Source organism: Sorghum bicolor, chromosome 3, assembly GCF_000003195.3.
Source record: "Sorghum bicolor cultivar BTx623 chromosome 3, Sorghum_bicolor_NCBIv3, whole genome shotgun sequence".
Taxonomy (NCBI): Eukaryota; Viridiplantae; Streptophyta; class Magnoliopsida; order Poales; family Poaceae; genus Sorghum; species Sorghum bicolor.
Window position 1 is genome coordinate 20,910,497 of NC_012872.2, and position 12,639 is coordinate 20,923,135.

Consider the following 12,639-nt stretch of genomic DNA (forward strand, 5'->3'; position numbering starts at 1 on the left):
ATATATATATATATATATATATATATATATATATATATATATATATATATATATATATATATATATATATATATATATATATATATATATATATATATATATATATATATATATATATATATATATATATATATATATATATATATATATATATATATATATATATATATATATATATATATATATATATATATATATATATATATATATATATATATATATATATATGAGACAAATTAACAAACAATGTATATATATATATATGCCCACCGTACCCTTATGGATGCAGCTGTGAAGTGGCCAAGATCTGCATACATAGCTTCTGTGCCAGTCATGGAGAGCAGCACTCCTCCGAGCGAGATCCAGCCGTCCTTGCCGGTGCGCTGGAAGAACCTGACGACGTAGTAGGGAGAGATAGCGCGCAGGATCCTCGGGTTCCACACGGCGATGTTGTAGATGCCGAGCGCCGCGAGCAGGAGCAGCCAGAGGACGACGACGGGCGCGAACAGGAAGGCCACGCGGCGCGTCCCCCAGTGCTGCAGGGTGAAGAGGCACACCAGCACGATGCACGACAGCAGCACCACCTCACCTGTCCACGTTTACGTACGTTGTTTGAAATCTTGCTCATTAGATGATGATCGGTGCATATATATGGCAATGCATGCATCAGCCGGTTACGTACCGTGTGTCAACGCACTGGAGTGGACCTGGAGACCAGAGAAAGACGACAGCACTGGGACAAAATCAAATCAAAATCCATGCAGAGGCAATGATCGAGATCAGACAACTAATAACACCAAGAGGTAGGTAGCGAAAGCAGATATATATATATATATATTCCGTACCTGACATGGCCGGCGTGAGGACTCCGTCGCCGATGACGAGCGACGCGCCGAAGAGGACCATGAGGAGCAGGAACGTCCGCGACTTCCTGTGCTTCTCGAGGAAGTTCCTGAGCGCCTTGAGGATGGGCGTGTCCTCCGTGGAGTAGCCGGGCCTGTAGTACGCCGACAGCTCCTCGTCGGCAGCCTGCTGGTTGGGCATCAGGCTGAACTTGGCGTGCCGCACCAGCAGCGAGTAGAGCGCGAACGTGCCGCCTTCGCCGTTGTCGTCGGCGCCGAGGACGATGAACACGTACTTGAGCAGCGGGATGAGCGTGATGGTCCAGAACACCACGGAGAAGACGCCGAACACCGTCTCCTCGTCCAGGAACCGGTGCAGCGACCCGGAGAAGGTGCCCTTGTACACGTACAGCGGCGACGTGCTCAGGTCGCCGTACACCACGCCGCAGCTCTGGTACGCCAGCAACAGGAGGCTCGTCCAGTGCAGCTGCATAGTATATAACACGTTCCCATCCAACTTAATTAGTGCCACTCTAATTAAAGATTAATTAATTCTGACGACATACGGAAACTGCTGGTAACTACTAGCTAGTTTGATCAGTGAACAGTGTACATGCATGTTCCTTGATTAATTTTGAGTACTCCCCGTAGTCCGTAGTGACTGACTTATCAGTCGCCAACTATCTATCTTTGTTTCATTAGGAAGGGTTTGTTAGCAATCAACGGCGGAAAAGCAAGATAGTTGAAAAAACATTCACGTGTGCATGTTCCCCTTCAACTTCTCACCGATCAGGCATATCCTTCCATTTTCAACCACCAAATTCAACAAAGAAAAAAAAACATTTGATGTACGTATGCACATTAATTAATAGTAAACCATTGCATATATAGTACAGGGGATTCGCTCCAATTAATGATCAATTCATGCTGGAAAATTCAGCAATTATCTACAGTCAACACAAAAAAGGACGTGATACCCATTTGGTGATGGGTTTCGATATGATACCCATTTTTGTGGATATCTCTATAACTCAATAAGGTATGAGTTGAACCGGGATACAAGAGTGCATCCTCGATTGTAATCGTTGTACCCATAGGGAGCGTAATAATGGCTCTTCTAGAACCTGCTATTACGGCATCGCGTCCAGCGATTGTTAAAACATTTCCTTTGCTCTTGGTGAGAGTTTGGAAATATTTTATTTCCCTGAGTATAGAGTTAGTGGTGCCACTGTCCACTAGGCACATTTCCTCATCCATCGGATTGACTCCCGTACAATCTATGAAAATAGAGAATATAATAGAGAATGAAATTCTCAACATGAATATATATGAAATATAAACATTTACTGATGTTAAATTGTGCATAAGTCAATGAACATCAAACAGAGTGCAGCAAAAACAAATTGTCAATTATTACAATCTCGAAGGCGAATGATAAAAATTAAAATCTCAAATGACTATCAATCTAGTTGTATTCGCCGAACAGATCATCAGAAGTGTATTCGATGATCATGTTGTTGCTGGAGTCATTTGCCATGCCATCAGGTGGAAGAGGCGCCATTGTGTTGCTCGGTCCCGCTGGTGCGGGGTTGGAACATCCTGGGGTTGTCAGATCATTGAAGTGTGCTTCAAACAGTTGTCCACCTTAGCTGGAGCGTCCTTAGTTGGAGCATCCTCGTCCCACAGAATGCAAGTACAGTTCCACAAGGTGCTTAGGGGTGCGACATTTCTTAGTCGGGTGGTTGTAGCAACCACACTTTGTACAAGTTGAGGACTTGTCTTTTGACTTAGAGTTGTTGCCTTTGCCCTTAGCACCTCGAGGCTTACGAGGTCCCTTCCGCTTGTTTTTGCCTTTGGAGGATCTAGGATTGCCATTCTTGTTGGCATCCTTTGGTGTCTGTTTCTGAGCATTTGCATGTACTTCAGGTAAGGGCTTGGTACCAACAGGGCCTTGATTGGAGTTCCATATGAGGAGCTCATTGTGCCTCTCAGCCTGAAGCAATGTTTTAATGAGATCAGAATAGACTGTGAATCCTCTCTCACGGTATTGCTGTTGGAGGATCATTTGAGCGGGAAGCATGGTAGATAAAGTCTTTTCAATTTTCTTCGCGTCAGATGGCTCCTTTTCACAAAATTTTAGTTTGTAACTGAGTTTGTGCATGGCATGGTTATACTCATTCACAGATTTGAAATCTTGAATGCGGAGGTGGTTCCACTCATGAGTGGCCTCCGGGAGAATAACTGTCTTTTGTTGCTCATACCGTTGTTGCAAAGCAAGCCAGAGAGCCCGTGGGTCCTCTTCCATCAGATATTCAGCTTTGAGATCTGAATGGATGTGGTTCCTTATTATGTATAAGGCAGTTCCTTATTATGTATAAGTAATGGTACTTGGATGGTTCAGAAAATGGAGCATCTCCCTGCTTGGGAGTGTCAATTGCCTTGTACATTCCGCGTAACGATAGACTCACTTTGAGATCCATCGCCTAGGAAAGTTGTGTCCATCAAGAGCTAGCTCGGCAAATTCCTTCTTAGAAGAAACTTGGGCATCAGACTCTTTGGTGGCGATTGCCTACATGTTTATTTGCATAAATTTAATTAATTGCAGGGTTGTATAATTAACAAGAATGTAGTTGCATATTAAGTAAATTGCCTATATAAAAACAATGTAAAATTGCATATGTAAAGTAATGTAAAATTGCGTATGTAAATAACAAGGTAGACTTATTTATGTGTAGCAAGGTAAACTTGCATGTGTTTTATGGTATTTTGATTTCTCATTTTGTGGAACATAGGTAGTCACCATGGAGGTGTAGACCATTTTATATTTTTTTACTTTAGGATGTAGTCCTTGTATGTTTATTATTAAATTTGGGAGAGCACTTTGAGGAATAAATCCTGCAGTAGTATGAACTTGTGTTCGCTAAAATAATAATAAAGTAAGGTGACATCTAGCAAAAAATAGTATTCCAATTAGGGAAAAAAATTGACCATAAAAATATTTACATATGTACATGTGATAGGGAATTGTAAAGACAAAACACGTTCGACATGTAATAAATTTTTCATTCGTAAAATGATTGCGAAACGTAAAAATATTTACAATGCAATGTACATCAGGTTCTAAATTTACAAGAAAAATTAGACTAACAAGCTGATGTAATTTAGGGAACGAAAAATAAATGCTATGTAAATAAATAAAAAAATTAGCTAATTTATACAAATCAAATAGTCAATGATAACTGGCCCAGACTGAAAGCTCGCAGACCCCAACCTGGGTCTAGGCCGTTATTTTAGCCCAAATAGGGGTTGGGGAGGTGGGCCATATATAAGCCAGGGGCTAGGGTTTCCAAACCCTAGCCCCAAGCCACCAACCACTGCCGCCAGCAGCCAGGCGGCTCCAAGCCATCGCCGCCAGAGGCCCCCTGGGCGGTTCCAGGGGGAGCACGCCACTGCCTTACCGCATGAGGCCCGTGGGGCCCACTTCGCCGCACGCGTGGAGGGCGACTGGGAGGAGTGGGGCGCCGCGCGGTCGGAGCCGCGAGCTCGCACATCGTGCGGTCGCGCGCGTGGGGACGCGATGTCGGGCACAGGGTGGCTGTGCACCGTCGGTGGCCGCAGCCGCGGCTGTCGCGAGCCGCTCGGAGGTCGTGCAGGCATCGCGAGTGCACGGGGTGGAGGCCATGACGGCACGTCGGTGGTCGGAGCCGCGCCGAGCCCACGCGCGGGGGCGCTAAGGCGCGCGGGGCCTCGTCGCGGGTGACTGCGACCCGCGCAGCATGGCCGGGCCGCCGTCACGGGGCTGTGCGCGGCCGCGCATGAGCCTGGGCCAGCTGCAGGCGCAGGCTGTGGCCAACCACGACAAGGCGTGGTCGCGCAGGGGCGACCGAGGCTGATCGTGCCTGCGCCGTGGAGCGTCGCCGTGGAGCAGCAGCAAGCCTTCTCCTCCCTATTTCCCTCTCCCCCTGGATGAACTCAAGCCAGAGGAGCGCGTTCGCGAGCCGAAGGCCCGTGGGGAACACTGATCCACGTGCGGCGGAGACGAGGAGGAGGAGGTGGCGGTGGTGGTGGTGGTGGAGCAGCGAGCGCCGGATCGATGAAGTACGCCGGTAGCCGAGTCGGTGCCGACATCCGTGCCGCGATGGTTGGTGGAGATGGACGGCGCGGAGGCGGACTGTGTGCAGCCCGCTCGGGAGACGGTGTCGGCGTCGGGTACCGGATCGGCGACTGCGGCTCTATGCCCAGTGACAGCCATTGGCTGGACACCATGGATGGTGGCGATGGTGAGCACGGGCCGTCGCCGTGGAGTGGGCACCTAGGCCGGGGTGGAGCCACCAAGGCGAGAACCGGCACTGGAGGCGCCGGTGGAGTCGGTGCCCTCGACGGTGGCGCCGCGGGCAGAGCGGCGGTTGACACCACCGAACGCCGTGATGGAGGGGCGACGTTTGCACGTCCGTGTCCCCCGAAACGACGTCGTACAGGAAAACGCCCGGGTTCCTGTCGAGATCACGGCGTTCGCCCCGAAAGCGATAGTTGCGAGCCTCTTCGAGGAGTTCCCGGATGTCCTCTAGTAGTTCCACCTGAAGGCGGCTGTTGCCGAAGTGTGTGCCCAAGGTCCGGGCACGGTTCATCGCCATCCAGACGACTTGTAGGATGAGAGAAGCCATTGAGGCGGAATTACGACAAGGGAACGACATGATTCTACCTCTAGGTGAAGCCCTGGGTGAAGGTCGATTCCTCCACGATGTTCTATCCAACCGAGCTATTCCCCTTTGGGGGTAGGGAAGAGCGATGTGCTGATAACGTATTACAAGTGGAATGCCAAAGTACGAGAACAGAGAGGAGTAGAATGAACTCGGTGTTTCTTTATTCATTGATCACGGTATTTATACAAGTTGGAGGGGGAGAGAAAACTCTCGCCCTAAGTAAACTCGAGCCCACGATGAGTCGTCTGTGATATCACGGAGGTGGAACCGGTACGTACGGAGTCGTGGGTGATATCCCGTAGGTGGTCGTGGGGAAAGTCGCGGTTAGGATAAATCTCCCGTAAGAGGATCCGTGGAGATGAGATCACCACGGATAAAATATCCCTAACAAGTTTCTGATGTAAACAACGCTTTAAATTAAATTCATCGGAAGATAAGCACTCAACCTCTGCTAAGTTCTAATCTATCTAGTTCATCTAGTTTATCCAATAACCTTTTATTTTCTTTCTTATATGTCCCACTAATGTTTTTAGCCCATCCGATACGCTTAGATGTTGATGAAGGCGTCTAATTTTGGCTTGCCAACATCCCAAGGGAGTAAGACCATTTGTTACCTCTGCCAGAAAAAAAACATCCGAATGCAAGAACAGGGGAATGTGTCTGAAATTTGTCTCGACAAAGCTTGAACGATAGAAACTAGTTGGCAGTGACAAAAATCCTTTCTAGTTTTTGAAAGGTTGGCACTCGTAGATTATTATTAGCTCAAGTAAATTGCCTTCCTGACATTTGGAGTTCAATAATTGTGGTCAAAACATTTTTAGACATTTGTGGGACACACGTTCAAGGTTGTCTAGAGTTTAGTCTCGAATTTTGAGACCCCAGGATATTTATGTAGGATGTATTTGGTTAGGTGGTCAATTCTGGCCTTGGCTTCCTGAAGTTAATTTTGGTTTGTTTGGTTGCCTGTAAAGAGGCCCGAGCCTGGCTTAGGCTGGCCAAAAGTACAATTGGAGCCTAGCCTAGATTGAACATCCAAATTGGTGATTCAATCCTGGCCACGCCAGAGCCAGCCCCCTACACTCGTTGCTAGCACCTCTCGCATCGTTCTCTTCACCATCAGTGCTCTGCAGCGTCGCCGCCTATTCGTCCCCGCTGCTCACCATCCTTCCCCTACCACTGGGATCCTCCATCAGTGAGGAAGGCCCGTCATCCCCTACCCACACCGCTCCTCTCGGCTTCGATCTGGCATGACCGGGCAACCGAGCAAGGCTCCGTCTCGCGCTGACCAAGCAAAGCCACAAAGGACCAAGCCCACCTCCGCCTCCGCATCTCCAATCGCTAGCCGCAGCTGCCATGACTCCGTCTCGCGTGTGCCGAGTCGCAGCCGCCATGGGCGCTCGCTCGAGCTCTCCACCATCGCCATCGCCACCGCCACCATGACTGATTCCAATCAAGCTATTGATCTCCCTCTGTAAACTAGCACCGCCCTCATCGCTTCCTCCCTCATCGCTTCCTCCCTCATCCTCGCCACTCCTCGCGGGAAATCTTTGGCCGTAACGCCTCGCTCCACGCTTACTGAAGCTCTACCGCCGCCTACATCTCCAAACTCGTTGACCACCACCACAAGCTCGTCCGGTGATGGCCTCCATAGCCTCCTCCACACCAGGAGGTACGGGATGGCCGTGAAGGAGGCAAGCAAGGTGTTGCACGCAACGTAGATGGAGGTGGCGTGCCTGCAGATTCAGGCGTTCGACGCAGTTCCATACTAATTCAGAGAAGAGATAAGGTCATCATTGCAGAGAAGAGGTAGCAGTACCCAACTAATTTAGGCAACCAAACAAAAACTAGTTTAACCAAGCTTAGCTAGCCTATGACAACCAAACATTAGCAGGGTGACTTGACTTGGACACGCTGACTCAAGCTTGACTTATTTTTCTAGCCATACTAATTAACTAGAGCCACACAACCAAACACACACGTAATCACCCTATGGGGTCAAATCATGTTGAGCTTCTGGACTGGTTGTGGGGACATTGTTGACAGCCTTGCATTGTCTCTATGGAATCCCTGCCACAGTGGTGACTTTGATTTGTGAGAGAAGGGACTTCACTTCATACAATGTTGTGTTTATTCACACTGAAGAATATAATCCACCCTCAAGCCTAATTAAATTAGCCTCAGTTCAAACAACTGAATCATCTGATGAACACGTACACATAAAATAAAATTAAGCTGCTGGGCTAGACGTAGTAGATCATGCCAACCTCGATGAGGCTGATGTGCGGAATGTTGAGCGCCACGGCAGGTCCCCTGCAGTTCTTGCGGAGGAAGGTGTAAGCCACGTCGATGGCTATCTTCTTGATGATCGACGAGCTCTTCCTTGCCTTGATGTAGGAATGCCCCATGATGTAAGCGACGCCGGCATGCTTGGCCTCCACGAGCGCGCTGAGCTCCTCCTTCACCGCCGGGTCCATGCTCTCGCTCGTGGAGTCGTCGATCTCGAACCGGATGCGCCGCCGCATGGCGAACCCCGGCGACTCGGCCTCGTACATGGTCTGGAGCGACTGGATCGTCTCCGTCTTGCTGCTGTCCGCGGTGGCGGCGGCCGTGGCCGCGCGCACGACGATGCTGTCCTCCGGGTTGGGGAGCGGCGCCCGCATGAGCAGGCCCGTACGGGACAGGTCGAACGGGCGGTCGACGACGGCCATGCGTCCCTCGACGGAGGCGTCGCTGTTGCGCGGGTCGTCGGCGTTGGCGGCGGCCTCGGCAGCCTCCATGTGCACGAACTCGGCGATGCGGACGACAAGGTCGTTCTCGAAGTCGTTGTCGTCGCCCGGGACGTCCTTGTAGCCGTGCCTGATGACGCAGCGGTACATGCGGTACTCGCGCGGGCCGATGCGCCCGATGAGGTGGCGCTCGTAGCAGCGGACGTGCGGGATGGGCACGGCCTTGACGCAGACGAAGACCAGCACCTGGTGGAACGCCGGCAGGTTGGTGACGAAGTGCGAGAAGATGGCGGGCACGCCGGTGGCGAGCTCGGAGTAGATGAGGCCGATGCCCGGGACGCGCACGATGCCGAGGCTGGGGCCCAGCGCGTGCAGCCACTTGAGCGACACCTTGTTCTGGACGTCGAAGAGGTGCCTCCGCCGCGTGCCGTAGTGCCACACGTACATGACGGCCACCACCACCAGCGACAGCGCGAGCGGCAGCCAGCCGCCCTGGGGCACCTTCATGAGCGCCGCGGAGAGGTAGACGCACTCGACGGAGCCGAAGGCCAGCAGGAACATGGCCGCCAGGATGAAGCCCTGCTGCCACACGAAGATCATGACGAGCGCCATGAGGAGCGTGGTGACCACCATGACACCCGCGCACGCCATCCCGTAGGCGTTGCCGATGAGGTCGGTGTCGCGGAAGCCGACGGTGACGCCGAGGCACACAAGCATGAGGATCCAGTTGATCTCGGGGCTGTAGATCTGCCCGTGGATGCGGTTGGAGGTGTGCACGATCTTGACGCGCGGGAAGCAGCCCAGCGCGGTGCACTGGCGCACGATGGAGAAGGTCGCCGAGATCACCGCCTGGCTGCCCACGATCGCCGCCAGCGTCGCGATCACCAGGACAGGCCAGAAGACCGGACCTGCATGGTGGGTGCCCCATGCGGATCATGCATCGATCATCCGAGCAATGTATATATAGTTTACCGGAACAAGCTCGATCACAACTTCACATCACATACGGGGGATGGATTCGAAGAAGATGAAGTGGATGTTGCAGTGGGGAGACTTGGACAGGAAGGCCGCCTGCCCCATGTACTGCAGCACCAAGCACGGGTAGATGAGGCCCACGAACGCGATCTGTTGAATTAATTTGTGCAAAACAAGCATCCACAGGTCACAATGCAAGTGACGAATGTATCATAACATATATATATATATATATATATATATATATATATATATATATATATAAAAGACAAATTAACAAACAATGTATATATATATATATATGCCCACCGTACCCTTATGGATGCAGCTGTGAAGTGGCCAAGATCTGCATACATAGCTTCTGTGCCAGTCATGGAGAGCAGCACTCCTCCGAGCGAGATCCAGCCGTCCTTGCCGGTGCGCTGGAAGAACCTGACGACGTAGTAGGGAGAGATAGCGCGCAGGATCCTCGGGTTCCACACGGCGATGTTGTAGATGCCGAGCGCCGCGAGCAGGAGCAGCCAGAGGACGACGACGGGCGCGAACAGGAAGGCCACGCGGCGCGTCCCCCAGTGCTGCAGGGTGAAGAGGCACACCAGCACGATGCACGACAGCAGCACCACCTCACCTGTCCACGTTTACGTACGTTGTTTGAAATCTTGCTCATTAGATGATGATCGGTGCATATATATGGCAATGCATGCATCAGCCGGTTACGTACCGTGTGTCAACGCACTGGAGTGGACCTGGAGACCAGAGAAAGACGACAGCACTGGGACAAAATCAAATCAAAATCCATGCAGAGGCAATGATCGAGATCAGACAACTAATAACACCAAGAGGTAGGTAGCGAAAGCAGATATATATATATATATATATATTCCGTACCTGACATGGCCGGCGTGAGGACTCCGTCGCCGATGACGAGCGACGCGCCGAAGAGGACCATGAGGAGCAGGAACGTCCGCGACTTCCTGTGCTTCTCGAGGAAGTTCCTGAGCGCCTTGAGGATGGGCGTGTCCTCCGTGGAGTAGCCGGGCCTGTAGTACGCCGACAGCTCCTCGTCGGCGGCCTGCTGGTTGGGCATCAGGCTGAACTTGGCGTGCCGCACCAGCAGCGAGTAGAGCGCGAACGTGCCGCCTTCGCCGTTGTCGTCGGCGCCGAGGACGATGAACACGTACTTGAGCAGCGGGATGAGCGTGATGGTCCAGAACACCACGGAGAAGACGCCGAACACCGTCTCCTCGTCCAGGAACCGGTGCAGCGACCCGGAGAAGGTGCCCTTGTACACGTACAGCGGCGACGTGCTCAGGTCGCCGTACACCACGCCGCAGCTCTGGTACGCCAGCAACAGGAGGCTCGTCCAGTGCAGCTGCATAGTATATAACACGTTCCCATCCAACTTAATTAGTGCCACTCTAATTAAAGATTAATTAATTCTGACGACATACGGAAACTGCTGGTAACTACTAGCTAGTTTGATCAGTGAACAGTGTACATGCATGTTCCTTGATTAATTTTGAGTACTCCCCGTAGTCCGTAGTGACTGACTTATCAGTCGCCAACTATCTATCTTTGTTTCATTAGGAAGGGTTTGTTAGCAATCAACGGCGGAAAAGCAAGATAGTTGAAAAAACATTCACGTGTGCATGTTCCCCTTCAACTTCTCATCGATCAGGCATATCCTTCCATTTTCAACCACCAAATTCACAAAGAAAAAAAAACATTTGATGTACGTATGCACATTAATTAATAGTAAACCATTGCATATATATAGTACAGGGGATTCGCTCCAATTAATGATCAATTCATGCTGGAAAATTCAGCAATTATCTACAGTCAACACAAAAAAGGACGTGATAAATTTGCAGTAAATGACTTATTTATCGACGTATATACAAGAGACAAAAGAGAACAACTCGTTGCGCAATGTGATCAAGGCGGGAGGATCGGAGGTGTGACTCACCGGTGGAGGGTTGTACACATCGACGCCGATGGTGCTCTTGGGGGAGAGGCCATTCTCGGGATCTGTCGGCCACATTTTATTGGGAGATGCAAGGATCGGCGGCGAGAGTCAGATCCAAGGGAAGCGCATCGGCACGGATCATGACGGCATTTATTCCTATGGTTGAGCAATCGGCGATTCTTGATCGGATCGGAGCTTCTGCCAATGGTTTTGTGCTCCTGGAGAGAATATGTGGCCAGAAGGAGAGAGACGAGAGTGTGGGAAGGATCGGAGACAACTCCGAGGAAGACGCTGACAGTTGTTTCGTTAGCAACGCCAACGTGTAGATGGGCGGTGTAGCTTCCTCTCCAAACACTCTTCGTCGCTATGTCACTTTTGTCCATGCGGCTGGAGCGTGCACAACGTACACCATGCATGCAACATGCCAAACCTACTTCTTTTACTCCAGTTGTATTACAAGATGACCCACATATATATAGAAGTGTGTTTTCAACGCTCTCCAGTTTTTTTAGAGTAAAATTAAAAGCACACTAGCGGCTCTTGAACTTGGCAAAATATATGGTTCTTATATATTGCTAACGCAAAATATTTTCAGGGAGTAGTTCTTCACATGTATATATTGTTAATCTCAAATTTTGGCGAGTCAAGCCAGTGGGCCTGCTTCGCAGAAGGAGGGACAGCCGGATAAGTGGATCGACTAAATAAAAGGTGCGACGAAAATAATCGATCAGAAGGGTGTCGGATCAAGGCAAGACGAAGAAAATATGTCGAGTTCAATCGTAAAAGGAAAACTTAGAGTCCGGGTTACCTTTTCAGGATAAGTCGTATTATGACATAAGACTAGGTCTCCGGACTATAAATATTGAGACCCGATCACTATAAAAGGTATACACAATCATAATATAAACCTTTTTCGGCTTCGGCCACCAACCTTAGAAGTAGGAGTAATAGTACATCTCGACGAGACCTCCAACGGATCGAGCTGCATCGATTGATTTTGACTTTCGGTTTGCTTGTAAGTTTTGTCATGGTAACTGTTTAGTTTGCCATGGCTGCATCATTCGAACTCATGTCAAGCTCGATTATGAACTAGTTATCGACTTGAATTGTATTTGTAAGGCTGCATTGCTTCAATCTCTTATGAATATTGGTTCAAGTTAGTTATCGGCTCTATCAAATTGGCAATTTGATAGATTTATTAAGTTATCAATATTGCTAAAAGTTTAATGTTTTATTTATTATAACAATTTTTTGTCCAATCAAGATTCGACGGGTTAGCTGAAGCTTCAAATCTAAACCCTTACTATAAACTTTGAGCAAACAACGATTATCAAGCAAAATTAAGATAGCTAACTTGTTGATGTTGATTGTTACATGTTGTGCATTCGAGATATTTAATTTGTTATGATTAATTTGGTAATAATAAC

General features: G+C 49.6%; 3 protein-coding genes across 3 annotated transcripts in view; 1 reads left to right on the forward strand and 2 right to left on the reverse strand.

Annotated features, from left to right (window-relative positions):
- The window catches only part of LOC8086366 (probable potassium transporter 3), a 2,558-nt gene extending 1,223 nt beyond the window's left edge, over positions 1 to 1,335 (reverse strand). Inside the window, exons 1-3 of the mRNA XM_002457793.2 lie at positions 846 to 1,335; positions 683 to 733; positions 276 to 589 (exon numbers count right to left, since the gene is read on the reverse strand). Coding sequence (XP_002457838.1) covers positions 276 to 589; positions 683 to 733; positions 846 to 1,335 — 855 coding nt within the window. The remainder of the gene's footprint in view (positions 1 to 275; positions 590 to 682; positions 734 to 845) is intronic.
- Positions 4,936 to 6,796, forward strand: LOC110433659 (PE-PGRS family protein PE_PGRS33-like). Its single transcript, XM_021456162.1, has 2 exons — positions 4,936 to 5,290; positions 6,666 to 6,796. Exons 1-2 carry the CDS (start codon positions 4,936 to 4,938, stop codon positions 6,794 to 6,796), a joined length of 486 nt encoding a protein of 161 aa, XP_021311837.1.
- LOC8077816 (probable potassium transporter 3) lies at positions 7,613 to 11,497 on the reverse strand. Its single transcript, XM_002457794.2, has 6 exons — positions 11,213 to 11,497; positions 10,135 to 10,618; positions 9,968 to 10,018; positions 9,561 to 9,874; positions 9,279 to 9,396; positions 7,613 to 9,179 (listed from the first exon to the last, which is right to left on the reverse strand). Exons 1-6 carry the CDS (start codon positions 11,285 to 11,287, stop codon positions 7,786 to 7,788), a joined length of 2,436 nt encoding a protein of 811 aa, XP_002457839.1. The 5' UTR covers positions 11,288 to 11,497; the 3' UTR covers positions 7,613 to 7,785.

Bases quoted from the DNA above. Each gene is read 5' to 3' on its own strand.
- LOC110433659 (XM_021456162.1), top strand. From the start codon at position 4,936: ATGAAGTACGCCGGTAGCCGAGTCGGTGCCGACATCCGTGCCGCGATG. The intron at 5,291-6,665 runs GTCCGTGTCCCC...CTTCACCATCAG, and splicing joins TGGAGGGGCGACGTTTGCAC to TGCTCTGCAGCGTCGCCGCC.
- LOC8077816 (XM_002457794.2), bottom strand. From the start codon at position 11,287: ATGTGGCCGACAGATCCCGAGAATGGCCTCTCCCCCAAGAGCACCATC. The intron at 9,875-9,967 runs GTACGTAACCGG...AAACGTGGACAG, and splicing joins CTCCAGTGCGTTGACACACG to GTGAGGTGGTGCTGCTGTCG. The intron at 9,397-9,560 runs GTACGGTGGGCA...TTAATTCAACAG, and splicing joins TCACAGCTGCATCCATAAGG to ATCGCGTTCGTGGGCCTCAT.